This window comes from Armigeres subalbatus, chromosome 1, assembly GCF_024139115.2.
Source record: "Armigeres subalbatus isolate Guangzhou_Male chromosome 1, GZ_Asu_2, whole genome shotgun sequence".
Taxonomy (NCBI): Eukaryota; Metazoa; Arthropoda; class Insecta; order Diptera; family Culicidae; genus Armigeres; species Armigeres subalbatus.
In genome coordinates, this window is record NC_085139.1 from 186,366,451 (window position 1) to 186,387,260 (window position 20,810).

At 38.7% G+C, this 20,810-nt stretch overlaps 2 protein-coding genes across 5 annotated transcripts in view; one reads left to right on the forward strand and one right to left on the reverse strand.

Moving 5' to 3' along the window:
- Positions 1–239: 239 nt before the first annotated feature.
- Positions 240–3,075, forward strand: LOC134206823 (uncharacterized). Its single transcript, XM_062682554.1, has 3 exons — positions 240–507; positions 834–2,198; positions 3,023–3,075. The coding sequence occupies exons 1-3, from the start codon at positions 240–242 to the stop codon at positions 3,073–3,075; spliced, it is 1,686 nt and encodes a 561-aa protein (XP_062538538.1).
- A 730-nt stretch (positions 3,076–3,805) lies between these two features.
- Positions 3,806–20,810, reverse strand: part of LOC134205599 (uncharacterized) — a 63,774-nt gene continuing 46,769 nt past the window's right edge. For all 4 annotated transcript variants that reach the window (XM_062680978.1, XM_062680980.1, XM_062680977.1 and 1 more), the window contains exons 4-5: positions 10,264–10,505; positions 3,806–5,865 (exon numbers count right to left, since the gene is read on the reverse strand). In XM_062680978.1, the coding sequence (XP_062536962.1) occupies positions 4,260–5,865; positions 10,264–10,505 (1,848 nt within the window). In that variant the 3' untranslated portion in view covers positions 3,806–4,259. The remainder of the gene's footprint in view (positions 5,866–10,263; positions 10,506–20,810) is intronic.

Here is a 20,810-nt window from a genome sequence, read left to right on the forward strand (position 1 = left end):
TAGAGTTAAAAAAAGCAGCGGCATGGTTCCGAAGACGGAAAAAGATGGAAAAAGAAGCCAAGTGAAAGGAATTCATCGAGGAAATAAACCCAATGAATAGCTCCAAGCAGCTTTGGGAAAATATCGGCAGACTAACAGGTAAAACATTTAGGAAGAAAGAAATAAATCCCCACCTGGACGATAAGCAGACAGTAGGAAAATTCTTGGATCTACATTTTATAAGGAACACCTCTGTGGACATGATTGACTTCGGTGGATCATTTGCAAGTTACGATATTCTTGATCAAGAAAAATGGAATAGGATAGTAGGGGATAAAAAACCGAACTCGGCACCTGGCGTGGATAGAATTACCTACGGAATGCTGAAGCAGCTGCAACCCGGTGTTGTGCAGCAACTATTGAAGGATTTTAACGGACAATGGCGTAGGAGTTTCCCTGGAGATTCGCTGAAAACGATAAAGGTGGTCGCAATACCTAAAGCCGGGAAGGATCAAAGTAAACTGGAAGGTAAACGTCCGATTTCACTGGTTCCAACTTGTACCAAAGTTGTGAATACAGCCGTATTGGAAAAGTTAAAAGAAGCCTTGGAAGCAGGCAATGTTCTCCCCACAAGATCGTTCGGTTTTAGAAAAGGACTATCCACGAATACTTGTGTGACGTATGTGGTCAACAAAATAATGGCTAATAAAAGGAAGGAAACTTAACGAGCATAATCTTTGTGGATCTAAGTAACGCTTTTGCAACGTAAAAGTAGATACTTTGAAACAAATATTGTCAGAAAAAAGAATACCACTAGAGTTGATTTGCTGGATCACAAATTTTCTAACTAATAGAAAATAATTTTCATACAAATAAGGAAAAACTTGTAAGAGTCGTCAGTGAAGGTCTTCCACAAGGGGATGTTCTATCCCCCACTCTCTTCAACGTATATACTGCTCCTTTGCATGAAATCCAGATCGATGACGTAGAGCTGGTGCAATATGCCGACGACTTCGGCATCATAGTCACAGCGAAAACAGTAGAAAGGCTGCGAATAATCGGACAAGACTACCTGGACCATTTCGTAGAATCAGCAGCGAAGCTCAACTTGTCAATAAACCCAGCAAAAACTAAATCCATTCTATTTCAAGCCAGTAATAAAACACTGGACTATAAGATAGATGGAACAAACATAGAAACTGTTAGGTCACATGACTATCTGGGCATGGCACTAGATAGATCTTTAAACTTTGGGAGACACACTAAGGAATTAAAAGGAAAGGTCAATGAGAGGCTCAACATGATCAAAGTCATCAGCGGAGTAAAGACTGGAGGGCACCCGGAGACAATGCTGAACGTACACAAAGCGCTTGTTCGAGGAACGCTGGAATACGGCTCTACGGTGTACAGCAATGCTGCAAAAACAAACCTAAATAAGCTAGCTGTTATCAACAATCAGAGTCTACGAAAAGCCACAGGATGTACCAAAAGTACTCCCTTAAATACTCTGTTAGCAATATCTGGCTTAGAATCCATGCCAATAAGACAGGAATATATAACAGGAAAAGAGATCGCACGTAACATCGCACAAAGAACGGCGGTGGGAGAACAGCTAATCGGAACAACCATAGATAACAGATCGGACACGAAAAAGATAAGTTACATGGAAACAGTTTTTCTTAACCACTTTGAAGTATTCGATGCTATAATGACAATCAGGAAGAACTGCGTGAAGTACCCGGATATAATAATCCGACCGACATTGGATGGACTGGTCAAATCCAAAGGAAACACGAACCCAAAACACCTAAAACAACTAGTTCTGTTTGCATTTAACGGCACCTACAAAGGACGCAGAAGAGTCTTCACGGACGCCTCGAAGACAGGGCATTTATGTGGAGTTGGAGTTTTTATTGAAGGATCAAATAAAAGAGTCTCCGTTCGACTTGCTAATGAAATTAGCATCACAGGAGCAGAGCTTGCGACAATTAAAATAGCTATGGAAATTATTTCTAAAGAACAATTGACGGGTTCTGTAATATACACGGACTCGCGATCGGCTTGCGAACTTCTGGAAGCAGCGAGAGACCAACAGGAACGAGAAGAATTATTAGATGAAGTGTTAACAATGGCAGCAGAGTGGGGAGTTTCGATGCAGTGGATACCGAGCCACATAGGAGTGAATGGTAACGATATCGCAGATCAACTGGCAAAGGAAGGTATTACGAACGATCAGCCAATACTAGATAATATAATATCATACAAGGATGTATACTGTATACTGAAACGCCGAAAGTCACTGAAAATCGACGAATGGTACAAGGACTATGCTATTGAAAAGGGACAAAAATTCTTCCAAATTCAACCAGATTTCAGATCGAAACCATGGTTTGTTGGTCTAAAGCTAGACGGGAAACAAGTTCGATTACTAAATCGACTGATGGCCGGTCATGACTGGTCAAAAGTCTGGAGACACAAAATGAAATTAATAGACAACCCAACCTGCGAAACATGCAATCAGATTGAAACAGCAGAACACTTAATTCTGCACTGTGAAAAATACCGGAACGTACGCGTAAGATACTCATTACAACAATACAACAACCTGATAGAAATATTTAAAACGAACAGTGTAAACGAATATCAGAAAATCTTGGATTTTGTAAAGGATGCAGCTTTGGATTTATAAGAACCCACAGCTGTGGTCAGGCGACCGAAGACAAGCAACAGGGCATATAGTCTTGGCAACTGGCCCTTATTCCTGGCAAGTAAAACTTGCCTCCCAGAATGAAGAAGAAGAAGAAGAGAATGGTACGGAAAAGTACAAGCGGATTTCAACGCGGCTCAAATGGCTATACCTCAACATGACCGCGGAATAAAGGTGATGGCCGAGTTCGGCATGCTGGTGAAGCGAGCAGCCACCCAGTAAAAAACACATAAATAAAGTTCTCCTAGTACGGTGTTGCTCGTCAAACGCTGATCAAATATTTGAAGCTTCCGGATCGATAGATTGACGCTTCTGGCTTTGATCGCTTCGAACCAGTGTTTAATCCACAACAGGAGGGTGAGCTGGTTCGGCACATACTCAACATGTAACAACAACTCTTTGGACTGACTCAGGTAGATTAATTACTTTATTACACCTCCATTTCGATATGTGTCCTTTTTGCCCCGGTAGGGTGGCCCTCTTACCCCGGGTCTGTTTTTCAATGAAAAAAAAAAAAAACAAAAATAAATGTTCATATTTTATCCACTTTTATCACATGATTCATATCAACATCGATTTAGTTTTGTAGAGAGCAATCTACATTACGGTTTGCGTACGATAAACGTTTGATTTAGTGGTGTTTCCACCAGTTCAAAATGCTTAAGGGGACCTTCTTGCCCCGGGTTCCCCTTATTGACATAGTATGAGTTGTCGAACAGTTGATTTTCAGAGGTTCTATCGTTGAGCCCGGTTTCGGTAAACGCTTACATGTCATTGCTGTTATCTTAATATCGTGCGGATTTCTTTCCAATGAAGATTATTCTCGTGATTTTATTTGTTTGATAGAATAATACGAAACTTTTATTATTTCTGAATTGAATGTTTACTATCGGTGACTTGTTCAATGTGTTTTTTCTGTATTATGATTTGTAAAATGACGTTTTTACCTAGGTATAAATTCGCAGAAATTTTTTGTTGTAATTATTGCACAAGCTGACATCAGCTTACTGAACGAAATAGCAGGTTACTGCGGACCGACAAACGTTTTGTTTACTAAACCAAAAGAAACCACCATAAAACGCGAAGACTTATTGTTATCACCGTAATAAAAGATCGATATTCTGAAGCTATTTTCCTAAAACTTCTGTGTTAGCAAATCAGTTCTTTTTATATGTTTATCCTTCTTATAATCAGGCTTGCTTTACAGAATGCATATCATACTTAATTTGTAAAAACGAATTTTATGCTAAAATAAATAATGTTATACACTATTTTGTCTATTTTTGATTTCATATCGACGTCTACCGTGAGAAAGAAAACCTTTCATTGTACCAATAATAACTAATTCTTGGATAGTCCCATAATAATGAGAAACCATACAAAATGCAGAAACAAAATTGCTAGGATAATTTAAAATCCAAATTACTGTTTTCCAGTCATTTTTTCTTTTGAAAACAAAAATCAAAATGTGGTTAAAATTGCGTTAGCAATTAATGTAGTAGTACGGCATTTCAACGCGATATTCGAACACGAAAGAACACTACCCCAGGAACTGATTCTTGCTTGGAAAGGATTAGCCTTCCGCTGTGAGCGGATCCCGGGCGTGATGAATTTTGATGTGCTTGTTGTGGTTTGTCTTGGTTGACGATGTTTTGCCACAAATGTTGCACGAAAACGGGCGCTCGCCAGTGTGTATCCGCTTGTGCTCGGTTAGATAGTACTTCCGGTGAAACTTGCGGCCACAAATTTCGCAAGTGTAGTTCTTATCGGTTTCATGTTCACGGGTGTGTCGAATCCAGTTGTACTTGCGGATGAATTGGCACCCGCAGTGGTTGCACGTGTACGGTCGTATGGATTTGTGGGCGTTCATGTGAGTGATGTAGTCCGCCTCACGAACGAACCCACTCGAACACATATTGCACTGAAACGGTTTCAACGTAGGATTGGCGTGTGTCCATCGATGCTGCTTTAGGTTCCAGTTAGTACTGAATACTTTATTGCATATCGTGCAGGAGAATGCCATTCGCTCGTTGGCATTGTGCGTTTCCATATGACGTTTCATGCTGGTTTTGATGTAGGGTTGATTACAGAGTGTGCACATTTCGGTTGCCGTTTCCAACTTCACATACTTCTCTGTGTGAGATAAACGGATGTGTCTGGTGAGACTGTTTTTATGAATGAATTTTTCCCGACAGAAGGGACAACTTTTTGGCTTGTTTTCATGGATTTCCTTGTGCCACTCCATCTTGGCCTTCGATTGAAAAACTTCCCCGCAATGACAGACGAAATCTTTCTTCGAGGGAACTTTATTCAGATGGTGTCGATTGCGGTGCTGAGCTAAGTTTGAGAACCGACGGAAGTGTTGATCACAGTCAGGACACTTTATGGGCGCCTTTCCTGTGTGAACTCTCATGTGCTCGATAAGCTTTTGTTTGATAACAAACTTCTTCCCACAAAGTCTGCATTGGTGATCTTTGATGCCCAAGTGTCTTTTGATGTGTAATGCAAAGTTTGGCCAATGCTTAAAGCTTCTTCCGCAGGTGTAACATTCAGCCGGATGTATCATAAGATGAGCATTGAATAATTTAAATCTATCAAACTCATGCTTGCACGTGCCGCAAACATAAGTGCGTTTTCGACGTACCTCCCCACCACCATTACTGCTCCCCGCCAGAACACCACTAGCTGATCCGGGAACTTCCGCTCCTTCTTGTTTCTGCTCCAATTCTAGTTTTAAAGAACTGTAACTCATTAGCACCGGTTGTGGTTCTATCTTTATTTTCTTAGTCAACAATGAAGTGCTCGACCCTTCCCCAGCCGAAGCTGCTGGAGTAGAAAAGAAACCTGATGTAACGGTCGACGTTGCATGTGCTGATGTAACAGTCGCTGAGCTTGCCCCCAAAACATTAAGCTTCGTTTCCGCCTCGTGCTCGGCCAAAATATGAGTACGCCGTTGTTTCAGTGTTGCAAAAGATTTGGGACATTCTGTACAGCGGTAAGTACGGATTTTAACCAACTTTCTATTGGCTTCTTCATTTGGTTCACCACTGCTACCACTAGGAGCCGCCACATTTCCATAACTACCCACACAGCTGATCCCGTACTCTAACCGAATTTTCGACTTGTCGTCCATTTGTTCCTCCATTTCGTTCCGATTCTCACTATGAGGTGCAAATTGGCTGAAAAGAATAATCTGTTTAATTGGCAGTCAAATATTGAGATTGAATCAAATGGTAAATAGTGAGAGTATTGACGTACTTCCAGAAACCACATGACACGTTTTTTAAATTTTATTCATATTTTATTTTAAAATACGACATCAACCCAAGCAAAGTTGATGTTATAATAAGAGTACCCATTTTAATATGTTCATGTTTTTTAAATTGTTCAGTAGATTGTATCGTGTATATTTTTGTAAAAATCATGTACAAAAAAGCTAGGAAAAAAGTAAGGCGTAAGAATGATGAAACGAAAAATGAATTTCATCAAGTAGGTACGAATTTCGTTTATCTTTCAGGCTTGTTCTAGGGCAGCGATTCTCAACCTTTTTCTTTAGAGATACCCCTTCGAACTTTTGCATTAATTTAGGTACCCCCTTTTGAAAGTAGGCTTCCAAGCCTCTTGAAAGATTAATTCTGAGCCCTTTGAGGGAGACCTACGAGCCTCTTGTACGAACCTTCTGAATCTTTTGAAAGCAGGCTTCCACGCCTCTTGTTGAGAGGCTTTGCATATTGAAAGGACGCTTTAAAGCCTCTTGAAAATACGCTTCCGAGCCTCTTCCGAGCCCTGAAGGTAGAATTTCGAGCTTCTTGAAAAGAGGGTCCCGATCCTCTTGAAAAGAGCTTTCCGAGCCTTTTGAAAGGAACCTTTCGAGCCTTTTGAAAGGAACCTTTCGAGCCGCTTGAAAGGAGTCTGTCGAGTTTTTGAAAAGGAGGTTTACGAGCCACTTAAAAGCAGGCTTCTGAGCCTTTTCTGAAGAGCTTTCTGAGCCTTTTGAAAAGAACCTTCCGGATATCTTGGAAGGAGCCTTTTGAGGTTTTAGAAATAAGGCTTCCGAACCTCTTGAAAGGAGGCTTTCAGGCCTCTTAATACGAGGCTTCCGGGCTTCTTGAAAGCAGGCTTATGAGCGTCTTGATAAAAGGCTTCTGAACCTCCTGTAGAGAGGCTTTCTAGACTCTTGAAAGAAGCTTTCCGAGACTTTTGAAAGGAACCTTCCGAGCCTTTTGGAAGAAACCTTCCGAGCCTCTTAGAAGAAGGCTTCCGACCCTCTTAAAAGAAGGCTTCCAAGCCTCTTGAAAGTTAGTGTCCGGGTCTCTTGAAAGCAGGCTCCCGGGCCTCTTGAAAGCAGGCTCCCGGGCCTTTTGAAAGGAGGCTTCCAGGCCTCTTGAAAGGAGGCTTTCAGGCCTCTTGAAAGGAGGCTTCCAGGCCTCTTGAAAGGAGGCTTCCAGGCCTCTTGAAAGGAGGCTTCCAGGCCTCTTGAAAGGAGGCTTCCAGGCCTCTTGAAAGGAGGCTTCCAGGCCTCTTGAAATGAGGCTTCCAGGCCTCTTGAAAGGAGTCCTCCAAGCCTCTTGAAAGGAGTCCTCCAAGCCTCTTGAAAGGAGTCCTCCAAGCCTCTTGAAAGGAGTCCTCCAAGCCTCTTGAAAGGAGTCCTCCAAGCCTCTTGAGAGTCCTCCAAGCCTCTTGAAAGGAGTCCTCCAAGCCTCTTGAAAGGAGTCCTCCAAGCCTCTTGAAAGGAGTCCTCCAAGCCTCTTGAAAGGAGTCCTCCAAGCCTCTTGTAAGGAGACGTTCGAGCTGCTTGAAAGAAATCTATGCTGACTGTGGAGGACAGGATTCTATTGGATTTACTAATCGCCAGGCATATTATGTACCAAACAATGTACTCTAACCGAATTTTCGACTTGTCGTCCATTTGTTCCTCCATTTCGTTCCGATTCTCACTATGAGGTGCAAATTGGCTGAAAAGAATAATCTGTTTAATTGGCAGTCAAATATTGAGATTGAATCAAATGGTAAATAGTGAGAGTATTGACGTACTTCCAGAAACCACATGACACGTTTTTTAAATTTTATTCATATTTTATTTTAAAATACGACCTCAACCCAAGCAAAGTTGATGTTATAATAAGAGTACCCATTTAAATATGTTCATGTTTTTTAAATTGTTCAGTAGATTGTATCGTGTATATTTTTTGTAAAAATCATGTACAAAAAAGCTAGAAAAAAGTAAGGCGTAAGAATGATGAAGCGAAAAATGAATTTCATCAAGTAGGTACGAATTTCGTTTATCTTTCAGGCTTGTTCTAGGGCAGCGATTCTCAACCTTTTTCTTGAGAGGTACCCCTTTGAACTTTTGCATTAATTTAGGTACCCCCTCTTGAAAGTAGGCTTCCAAGCCTCTTGAAAGATTAATTCTGAGCCCTTTGAAGGGAGACCGACGAGCCTCTTGTACGAACCTTCCGAATCTTTTGAAAGTAGGCTTCCACGCCTCTTGTTGAGAGGCTTTGCATATTGAAAGGACGCTTTAAAGCCTCTTGAAAATACGCTTCCGAGCCTCTTCCGAGCCCTGAAGGTAGAATTTCGAGCTTCTTGAAAAGAGGGTCCTGATCCTCTTGAAAAGAGCTTTCCGAGCCTTTGAAAGGAACCTTTCGAGCCTTTTGAAAGGAACCTTTCGAGCCGCTTGAAAGGAGTCTGTCGAGTTTTTGAAAAGGAGGTTTACGAGCCACTTAAAAGCAGGCTTCTGAGCCTTTTGTGGAGAGCTTTCTGAGCTTTTTGAAAAGAACCTTCCGGATATCTAGGAAGGAGCCTTTTGAGCTTTTTGAAAGAAGGTTTCCGAACCTCTTGAAAGGAGGCTTCCGAGCCTCTTCATACGAGGCTTCCGGGCTTCTTGAAAGCAGGCTTATGAGCGTCTTGATAAAAGGCTTCTGAACCTCCTGTAGAGAGGCTTTCTAGACTCTTGAAAGAAGCTTTCCGAGACTTTTGAAAGGAACCTTCCGAGCCTTTTGGAAGAAACCTTCCGAGCCTCTTAGAAGAAGGCTTCCGACCCTCTTAAAAGAAGGCCTCCAAGCCTCTTGAAAGTTAGTGTCCGGGTCTCTTGAAAGCAGGCTCCCGGGCCTCTTGAAAGCAGGCTCCCGGGCCTCTTGAAAGGAGGCTTCCAGGCCTCTTGAAAGGAGGCTTTCAGGCCTCTTGAAAGGAGGCTTCTAGGCCTCTTGAAAGGAGGCTTCCAGGCCTCTTGAAAAGAGGCTTCCAGGCCTCTTGAAAGGAGGCTTCCATGCATCTTGAAAGGAGGCTTCCAGGCCTCTTGAAAGGAGGCTTCCAGGCCTCTTGAAAGGAGGCTTCCAGGCCTCTTGAAAGGAGGCTTCCAGGCCTCTTGAAAGGAGGCTTCCAGGCCTCTTGAAAGGAGGCTTCCAGGCCTCTTGAAAGGAGGCTTCCAGGCCTCTTGAAAGGAGTCCTCCAAGCCTCTTGAAAGGAGTCCTCCAAGCCTCTTGAAAGGAGTCCTCCAAGCCTCTTGAAAGGAGTCCTCCAAGCCTCTTGAAAGGAGTCCTCCAAGCCTCTTGAAAGGAGTCCTCCAAGCCTCTTGAAAGGAGTCCTCCAAGCCTCTTGAAAGGAGTCCTCCAAGCCTCTTGAGAGTCCTCCAAGCCTCTTGAAAGGAGTCCTCCAAGCCTCTTGAAAGGAGTCCTCCAAGCCTCTTGAAAGGAGTCCTCCAAGCCTCTTGAAAGGAGTCCTCCAAGCCTCTTGTAAGGAGACATTCGAGCTGCTTGGAAGAAATCTATGCTGGCTGTGGAGGACAGGATTCTATTGGATTTACTAATCGCCAGGCATATTATGTACCAAACAATGTTTTGAAATAAAAAAATACACAACTATCAAAACTTTATCAATACATTTTGATTGGAATTGCAATTCGTCCGCCATTACGAATTTTTGTACGAGGTACCCCCTAGGGCCAGCGAAGGTACCCCCAGGGGTACATGTACCCCAAGTTGAGAACCGCTGTTCTAGGGAAACAAGTAGCTAGTAAAAGATGTTTTTCGCCACAGACTTCGAAAAAAGATTCTCCTTCGGCCCAAAAATCTCTTTTTTGTCTCACCCAAAAGAAAAGTACGAACCCTGCTTGTTAGATTTTTTCTTTACACAGGGCTGGTAGCGATCATTGTCACTCAAAATAGTAACTTTAGTGTCCGACGCTGACGAAAATATACCAAATAGTGACTTTTAATTGCAGAAAAAGTGACTTTCGATTCGACAAAAAGTGACGAGAAGTGAATTAAATTATAACTGAATAGATTAATAGATTAATAGAATTAAAATATAACTGGGGAGCGAGAGGCAAGTTATTGAAAAAAATACAACGTAAATAGTAACGTCACTATAGAGACACACAGCACTAATCCGCGTCACCTGTGTAAAGTCTAACTCCTTGGATATAAGTGGTACAAAAATTATTGTGGAAATAAATGGAAAAAGACAATTACTTTTGATCAATTTGATCAATAATTGATCACCTGTCATAAGACGACTTCCCATTTAATTTCACCCCGAAACGTGATCCCAACAAAACCGAACACTTGAATACTTACAAGCTCATGCCATGCGATTGGTGTCCTTGGTGATAAGAAGAGGCATGTGCTAAATGATGCGAAGCCACGGTGGAACTAGACGATGGTCCTGCTATATGGTGAAGATTATTGTTACTGGTACTGCTGCTGCTGCTGTTGTTTAGCGCACTGGAATGACGGTTGCTCAAGTTCCAACATTCCTGTGCGGTCGACAGATCGTACGAGCTCGGGTAGATTGGAATATTTTCATGAACTGGATATAACTGAAAAAAAAAAGAGTTTGAACATGAATTATTACTCCCTGACAAATATAGACACAATGTGGTAGACTTCATTTACTCAGAAGTTACTTTCGTCAAACGTATGTCTAATAACCAAGTCATACTTTTGCTGGTCACCTCAATTAATAGTAAGATGTCTTGATGAGCCTTCCTTAGCTGTGCGATATGACGCGCGGCTACATAGCAAGACATAGCGTTAGATACGTTAGATTCCCGGTCATATCTAGGAAATTTTCGAGTTGGAAATTTTGTCGACTTTCCTTAGCATAAATCAGTATCATCGTGTTAGCCTCATGGTATACGAATAAAAAAATGGTAACTTGGTCTACAAACCTTACAGTTAACAAATGTGGAAGTGCTGAATAAACCTTGAGCTGCGAGGCGGCAATGTCTCAGTGAGGACGTAATGCCAACAAGATAAAGAAGATGCCTTGATGTACCATCCCTAGTCCAAATCCCTTGATCCCTAGTACAAACTTAGCCGTGCGGTAAGATGCGCGACTACAAAGCAAGACCATGCTGAGGGTGGCTGTGTTGGATTCCCGGTCCCGGTTTAAACCATTTTCGGATTTGAAATTGTCTCGACTTCCCTGGGCATAAAAGTATCATCGTGTTAGCCTCATGAATCATGATATACGAATGCAGAAATGGTAACTCGGCTTAGAAAGCTCGCAGTTAACCCTTTCCCGCTCACGACTTTTTTCAAGGATTTCAATAGGAAGGAATCATCTTTGAGAAAAATGCTAGAACAAAAGTTATTTGGCATAGCTTTAATTAGTGGAAAACGAAAAAAAAAAGTTTTTGATTGTAAATCAATAGTTAATTGATTGTTTTCAAAAGTTTAACTATTTGTTCTCAAAATTTATTATATTTGCAATCTAATGGAACTATTAAGATGTGCCAAATATTGCTTCTTGTTGTTGAAACAATTCGATGAAAGTTAGAAGGTGCAAAATTTGATGGTGCTCTACAGACACCATGGGCGGGAGAGGGTTAATAACTGTTGAATTGCTTAATGCGGCAATGTCCCAGTGCGGGATGTATAAAAAAAATGTACAAATTCTTATTCTGTATGTAGTTTTTTAGTTTAAATTTTTTACTTCACGACCCGGACCCAGGAAGATCAACTTAAAATCTTGAACGTTATAGGAGGTACAACATTTGCAGACATGATTAACGCTATATCTTCTACTTCTATCTTGAATTTTCATGAGCATGAATTGCATGAGCCGGCATATCAATACAGTGCCTTCCCGATTTTGGCAACACGACCGGATTTTAATGTTGCCAAAATGGGGATGTTGCCAAAAACGGGAAAAAAATTTCATACAAAATTTCAATTTTTTTTGGTTTGCATGATTGAAACTAAATACTTAGAATATATACTACAAAGTATGTAGAGTGTGTTTAAGTGATGCACGTGCATCATAATTGACATTTTTGCGATATTATTCATAACTCGGAGATTGTAGTTCAAACAAAATTGAATCAAACTCTAGAATGGTAATCAAACGATAATGTAACTAATTAGCCAATTTCACAATACACATTTAATAATAAATAATATTTGAAATTAACAATAGCCTCGGCCACGTCCTTACAAAAATTTGTGGTGATAAAAAAACGTTTCTATTGTAGTCCATTGAAGTGCTGACTTCAATCTGACATCTCATATAAAATTTAGTCCACCAAAAATACTTGTTTTTACGGATACAAGATGACTTAATGTGCTACAAATTTCGAATTCTTATATAATGGATTTTGATGTTTTAGAAAATGGTAACGGAAATATCCATTCTGTGCATTGGTCAAACGTGTCCAATGTAGTGTGAGTATGGGTGTAGTTACTCGACTCACTAAAACCAAATCCCTTTGCACTAGTCGGTCTCCTAGCACTCAACCCAGGAATATTTCAGACGGCAATGATTGATCCATGAGCACAATGTGCACCTCGCACTACGAGTGACAGTGTGACCAAGTGGAAGCTGGAAGACCATTTGCGGCATGCCGCCTCTGACACTCGACAACAGCAAATATACTATACTAACAATATGATTCACTCTCACGAAATTTTGGCGACACCGCATGTGGCGCCATCCGTGCCCAAAAGGATCGATACACGCTGAAACGAAACTACCCAAAATATGAGGATCGGTAAACACACACACTTCAAAATGTCATCACAACAAAAAATAGGGATGTCTTATGTTTTTTGTGCACATAATCGATTAAAGTTAATCGAATACCAACGGAAAATCAAATGTTGTAGCAAAATTTGGTAGACATTTTTTACTAATATGTATAACAAATTAGATGCTGCGCGTTGAACCGCCGGTGCACCATATCGATACACGGTGAAACATTTGGAAAGCTAAGAGGTTGCTGTTGAAGTTAATACTTAATATTCTGCATTCACATCTCGTTTTATACTCGCTCTCTGTTCTCACACTTTTTTGCCGGTTTTCATCTTACATTGGCCCAATTCTGCAGCTCGTTTGGCTGCCATATATTTTTAATTTTTTGTTGTTTTAATTTAAAAAAAAATTAGAAGCATCAAATAATACGGTTTTTGGGAAATTTGACAATAAAAAAGTCAAAAAATCGACTGAGAGAAAAAAAATCAAGGTTATACTCAAGGATGAAAATCTTCGTTTTACTATCAGTTGCATAGATGTTTTGATCAGACGCTCGACAATGCAGGCACGAATATCTCGCAGCATGCTGTCAAACTTCCATACCAAATTATCCACCCGATCCTTTACAGCCGATTGATAATAGAACGTAAAAAATGAATATCTACCGGGGTTGAAATGATTTTTTTTTAATTGCGGTTGATTTGCACCGATGAATGATTATTATTTTACTTTGTATACTAAACAGATTTATATCTTCAGGGTGGCCACTGAAATTCGATTTTCAAATTCCCGGGTTTTTCCCGCTTTTCCCGGTAATTTTTGTCAAATTTTCCCGGTTTTAATTTAACTTAAAAAAAAATCATGGAGTTTTTATTCTTTAACTAGATATTTTATTTTTTGTAACGAACCTTTAAGTTAGATACATGAGATTACCAGCAACGTGTTATGCGAAAATGGTTTTTATAAAAAGGCATACTGAAATTGTGCGCTTCGTTACCATTTAGTTAGTGTTAACCGGCATTTAATCAATATCGAATTGTAATTCTATATTGGCACCTAATTACAATGATTTAATTTTTTTCTTAGAACTTGCAACTTTGCAAAACATTCGTATTTTTCTCTTGGATGCACAACTTTCGTTAGTTTCTGACAGTGCCAATGGAAATTGCATGCCAGTCTAATAGGGTTCTTCCTTCTTAGAGCATAAAGTTCACATAAAGTAATAAAGTTATAGTTATAGTACAGCCGACATCTTTTTAATGCTCAGCTCTTGAACGTCCCCATTCAATATTAGTATATTGAAATGTTCTAAGCTTTGGAACCTATTAATTATTCCCCGTGTAACAAATTAGAAAACTGTCTTGAAATATCTTTTTCACCAGCATAACCTTCTATAATATTAGGTTAGTTGTGGAAAAATACTAAACTAAGGATATTTTACTCTTCAGAATATTACAGATATATTCACGAAGTATTAAAAAATTACCATTTTCAATTATTTGTAGAATTTTCAAATATAATTCCAAACAACTCTTGAACATGTGTTAAAATATATATTTTTACAATCTTCATTTTTTTTTTCGAATTGTGTGCAATTAGAAAATACATACAAATAACACAAGTGCAAAGGCAAGCTTGGACATTAGATTCGAAAGAATGAATATTTCGATATTCGATTCTATGCTTTTATACCTTCCTGATAAAATAATATTTATTATATATGGCCGGGGTTCTACCAAATCACACCAAGCGCCAAAAAAATACTCATATTTTTGCCTAAGTTTTTGTTTAATTGATCACAAATAGTATAGGTCCTATACTATAGTATATCTCTCATCCCCATAACTGAGGATATCCTACAACAAATGTACGCATGATCTGATTTGAAATAATTTCCCTTTTTCTTTTACGTACAAAATATCACACATCAGTCAGAAAGCTGCTTACTCGAAATTGGACCAAAATAATCAAGAGACAAGTGGATCTAGAAAAAAAAAACAACTACTAATTTTTTACACATTATGTACTAAAATCAAATAACTCAGTTAGAATGCGATTGAATAACTTATGTAAATGTAAGTTGTCAAGAATTATTTTTTTCCCGGTTAATGTTCTGAATTCCCGGTTTTCCCGCTTTTTTTCCCGGTGACTTCAATTTCCCGTCTTTTTCCCGCTTTTCCCGTTTTTCCCGGTTCGGTGGCCACCCTGTATCTTTTAAGAATCTGACTTCAAAATGTTAAATCCATGCACTGCAGTATGAAATGATATACATATTTTGAGATTTCAAATTGAATATCAATGTACTAAACTGAAGATTGATTTTGACACCGCACAAAACAACGCTGACACCGAGATTCGACGCTTCCTGCTGTTCGTGTACATACCGTCCTATTCATTCGCACATTCAAATTTGTGAAATACTGGCGACTAGATTGTATGTTGGATGTCAACTATTTGAGTGTAGTTAAAATGACTTTTTCTGTCTCCGGGAAAGTATCAATTTGAAAAAGACATTTTTATATTATATCGTACAGGAGCTCATGCATTTTTACTATTTACATATATGAATTTTGCGAGCATTTAGTTCAGACTACGAGCTTGTGACATGTCTTTGTATTTTCTTGTTCACATTTCACGTGTCGAAAACATAATTTTAAACTACTGACAAAGGTAGTGTTATAGTCGAATGACATTTTGTCTGCACAGCTTATCATCCGTTTATCAACTCCCGATGAACATTTTGGTTAACTTAGTGACAAGCTAGAAAATAATTATTTATTATTAATTTTTACTGAGAAAAAATGATATCACGCTCTAAAAATACTCAATAAATTTACAAATATGAAACATTTTGTATCTATTTATTCATCTGTTTATTCACAAAATTATTTTAAATATCCCTTGTCACTTTTTAACTCACATTTCAAAGATTGTTTTTCTGATTGAATCATGCTAGGATATAAACACAAAATACAACAGCCGTGAAAAACCAACACAATCGCACTCAAATTTATTTAGAATGTGGCAGTAATCCAGCTGAAATTTGACAGTAGGACAGTAAAACCTAAATGAAAATTTTGAGTAAAGACGGGTTTATGAAACTCACGAGGCTAGATCTAAAACGCAATATGAAAATTCGGAATTTGGTTGACTGCAAACTAGCTATTCTGCAAACTGAATTGATCACACGGTTTCAACATATACGAACGTAGAAAATAATTCAAGTTCTTCTGGGGGGAATTCGTTAATGAATCAAATTTTTCAGCTTGAACAGTTGAGAAGCAAAGCCCTCCAAATTGCTTTAATTGCAGTAAATAATGCAATATGTAAATGAAACTAAGTTTGGCCACCGAGGCCATATGATTTCTTTTAAGGCCGATACAAATATTTAAGGACTATTTTGTCTCCCCCCCCCCTCGGATTTTTTTAAAATAAATAGAAATAATATTTTCAGAGGGCAACAAAATAAAATTCGATTAATTTTGAGGTATTTAAAACATTCTTTAGCAAATTCGAGGAGTTTTTTTGTTTTTTTCATCCCATCCCCTTGACCTTTCGGATACCAGTAGGACAAAATGTTAATTAAATATTTGTAACGGCCTAATTTGTTCACCACGTCAAAATATAAAGCTATAAAATCGTTTTGTATGCCATATTGTGGACCTGATCTCATTATCAATATGGCTATCTTATCTGCAAAAAATCTGCACTTTATTATGCCAACACTTTATCAAAATTCAAATGACCATAACTCTGTGAAATATCAATAGATTTCTTTGGTTCTGCCAGGGTTCGAAAAGAAAACTCATCTTGTTTTGGAAAATTTATGTTCAAAGCACTGAATACCGGCAAGAATGTTATCGATCATTTAGTAATCTGCGTTCGATCACTTATTAGTTTGTCAATAACTTACTCTAGAGGCTAAATTTAAAAATGTGTTGTATAGTGGACTTCTAGTGCGAAGGTTTTTCTACAACTAACAAGTCGATGTTTGAATTTAACTTATAACGGAGCTATAGCGCTAGTAGCAGTAACTTATACTAAATGATAAAAAAATTTCAATCCAAAATTTAAATCATTTAGTAAGTTACTGCTACTAGAGCTATAGCTCCGTTATTAGTAAAATTAATTGAACGAACTGTTAGGCAGAGTTGTAGATAAACCTTTGCTCTAGAAGTCCACCATACAACATATATTGAAATTTAGCCTCTGGAATGAGTTATTGACAAACTACTAAACGATCAAACGCATATAACTAAATAATCGATAACATCTTTGGATACCGGAGAAGATCAAGATTTTTAGTCACATTCTTGAATTGATGATTAGGAAGCCGCTAGGCCTGTGACAAATTAATCTCGAAAAATCTTGCAAATCCGTTAAATCACTGCAGAGGATGCAGAGAATAGCTCGACTATTTTTTATTCAGTGAAAGCATGGATACAAACCCATCCATAGATATAAAACTGAAATTCTAACTCAAAAGGAAATTTAAGCATTTAAATGAAAGGCACTAGAAATATTAGTTCTGGAATCAATATTACGATAACATATTTTGATTATATTAGAAAGATGAAACAAATTTAGCAAAAAATATTTGGCAGGTGAAGTTGCGAATACCTTCCTGCTTAACTAACGAAAAAAGTAAGAACTGTTGAGAACATCCGCATGTGATGCAAATTTCTGGTGGTTTACTAAAAACTAAACATTGCTTTCCACGCATATATGTTAGCACCTGGATGCTGGCGACTATGGATAAAAAATCTGGCAAAAAACTAGCTAAGGCTTGCAATTATTTTCGACCCAAAAGAAATTGAATCAATATTTTCTAACGCGCCGCAAGCATTTTCTTGTATGCGGAACAGCTTCTATTGGAGCAGTCGGATCACAATTTATTTTTCTGTCGATCTGTTGATGATCGATTTATTCAGAAAAGTATGGACATCCCTGCACTGTCGTATGAAAACTTTTAAACAGTATGACTGTCACTGTAAATTGGCAGGAAGATTAGCTAGAATAAACAAGAAGAAAACACGTTTAGATTCCTCTTTGCTCGCTAGATGATGTTGTTATCACCGGCAACTGGTTCGCCATTTCGTTGTATGGAAAAGCTCGAAGTGAACCATATTGTTAATATAATATATTTGACAACAGTCAACCTACGGACATACTGGTGCTCGCTGCAGGTCATCGCACTCCAGTTCTCCATGCACTACTTTCATTATTTTAACATTGAAAAGATGGATGAATCCTACATCAGACTGAATAGGGAAGCAAGCATGGGAAGCAGATCTGACTAGTCATTAACACGTTGAAGACGAAGTAGGCTTAAGAGAAGACAACGGCCATTTACCACGAACTTGTATCAATGGCGACAAAATCAAGGTGGTTGAAGAATTTGTGTACTTGGGCTCACTTGACCTCCGATAACGGTACCAGAAGACAAATTCGGAGACGCAACGTGACAGGAAGCCGACATACTTTGGACTCCATAAAACACTCCGATCGAATAGAGTTCACCGCCGTACTAAACAGACTCCCTCATTAAACCGGTGGCGATAGTCCTCCTTGGACACGAGATGTGGACAATGGTTGTGGAGGACCAACGCGCTCATGCCCCAGTAACATACAAGTTTTATAATAGTTTTATAGAAGCTTTGTAGAGCAAATAATGGTTTTCATGACCGTTATAAAACCCAAAATGTTTCTTGGGATGGAAACGGCATTGGACGTGTGAAAAAGAGAAAGTATCAACGCCTCCCATTCAGTGTGCTAGAGTTCCAGACTCATAGAAGTCTTCATTTCTAGAATGCTTGAATGGCTTCTTCTATCAGCGTAACCGCAACGACGCTCATTGTTGTGTTACCAAGTGATTCACGTTACTCAAAAGGCTTTCATTGGTGAGCGTTAAAAATCATTAAACGGTGAATCAAGTTGGCTAAGATTAACCCGATTTTTTCTCATGATCTGTTTTTTTCAATGCCTGCGAGAGCCTTACGGTTATATGTTACCAAACTCTTATCATTACTGTTGAACTGTTGGAAAACAAGCTGAAATCAAAAGGCTCGTTATGCAATTGGTTCTGAAAATAATCGCTAGATAAATTTGCGTCAATTTTAAATAATAATACTCTTTGAAATAACATTGTTTCTTATTATCTATACGGGAATGCAACAGAAAGACGGAAAAAAAATAAAAAACGATAGTTTCTCGACTGATACTAGAAAAGAGGCGCATAATGAGCAAAACGACCTGATGGCTATATAGCGTGTTTAGAAAATCGAATTTGCTAATCATTAGCCTTTCTGCGAGCGTGTACTCACACGCACATTTCACTCACACTTTTACTCAGTTTGTTTGCAACCACGAGCTGTTGTCACGGCAAAATCAAATGGGATTGTTTGCAATCACGAACCATGCGTTTGTGTTGGTGAGAAATGTCGGCAAGACCCTAATAAGCAATTAAACCTACTGGGGCTAACACTGATCCCATATATGGGTCACTTTGTAACAACTATTAGTCACTCAATTTTGCATGTTGATCAAATGAAATGACCCATATTAGTGTGTGACCCATGATTGTGGGGTCAGTTTACTTGGTCCTGGATCACTCATGCAGTATCGGTTGCATTGTGATGTTAACAGCGGGCTTCGTTTAATAGGTGTTGTACTATGTACAACGGTGTGAGTCAGCTTGTCGATGACAAAATCAGTGCGAATGCCAAAAATACGACATTCTACTGTGGGCTGGTTAGATTAGGATAGTGTGAATAAGGGCATGGAAAACGTGAATAAAAAGAGTAAAAAAGTTCCAATAGAAATTATTTGCAATGAGCGGTAATACGGTGGTGGTTCATTATTTCAGTGAAAGTGCCCATTATTCGTATAGAGCCCATAATACGCATATAAACCTTAATGACATTCACTTTTGGTTTTGTTTATCATATTACATATTAATAAAAAGGTTTTAGCTCTGAAAAGTAATAAAAAAAATATTTTCGAGGCTGTTGCCAAAATCGGGAAGAAAATGTTGCCAAAAACGGGTGTTGCCAAAATCGGGGGTAGACAAAAACGGGTGTTGCCAAAACCGGGATGGGACTGTAGTACGATTGTGGGAAATAAAATAAGTTTTTCAATTGTATAATTTAGTACCGTGATGTGCCCTAATTTCGCGCGCGCCCTAACTTCGCGCATTATAAAATCATTTATTTTTTTTTTCAATTTTTAGGTGCCAGTCAAAATTGAAAAATCTGGAGGATTACAAAATATCATTGTTGTTGAATGTTCTTCACGAAAAAAAAATTGAAAGACAAACTTGGTTTAGTACACCAAATAAAATTATTTCCATCGACCGCCATATTTGCTTGTGCTTAGAACAGCGACGAAGAACATGACCCAAGTAAACAAATGATTTTACTGTACAAAACTGACTACTTTTTGGAAATATTTGTATCCATTATGCTCTGTTGGATATGTTTATTTGTCATTACTATTGAAAAGTGTAAAATTTTATGTATTTTGTGTTTATTTAGACTTTCGCTTTGTGCGCGAAATTAGGCAATGAGATTAATTGGGGCGCCTAATTTCGTTTATTGTTGTTGCGTAGTTTCATTTGCAACATTCTAATGAAACAAAAGCAATATAATACACAGGACAGTTTTACACTGAATAGAACCCGAAGAGTTCATTCACATGCGCTTTTTATCTAATTTTCAGGCGGATAACCACCGACATCGACTAATGTTGGACTAAAAAGGCCGAATCACAAAAGGCCGAAACCACAAAAGGCCGAACAAAATCGGCAGACCAACAAAGTGGACCGGAGCGAGCGCGCTCACTTTGTTGGTCTGCCGATTTTATTCAGACTTTATTTATTCAAATACTTAATATTATTTAGAATATTCGAATTATTTTGTGATTTCTTAGTGAAGTCTTGTGAAGTCAGTTTCTCTTAAATTGGGAGAAAATGATATGCATTGAGGAACACCGCGTTACCGCAAGTTATACAGCTTTTGGTCAAAAGCATAATAATTGAAAAAGTCTATTTTGTTTAGCTTCTGATGTCGCAATTAGATCATGAGTAGTGCGCATCATTAGCACAATGCACAACCATGCATCATGAAGCGCACAACTCCTACATTGATGCAAATCG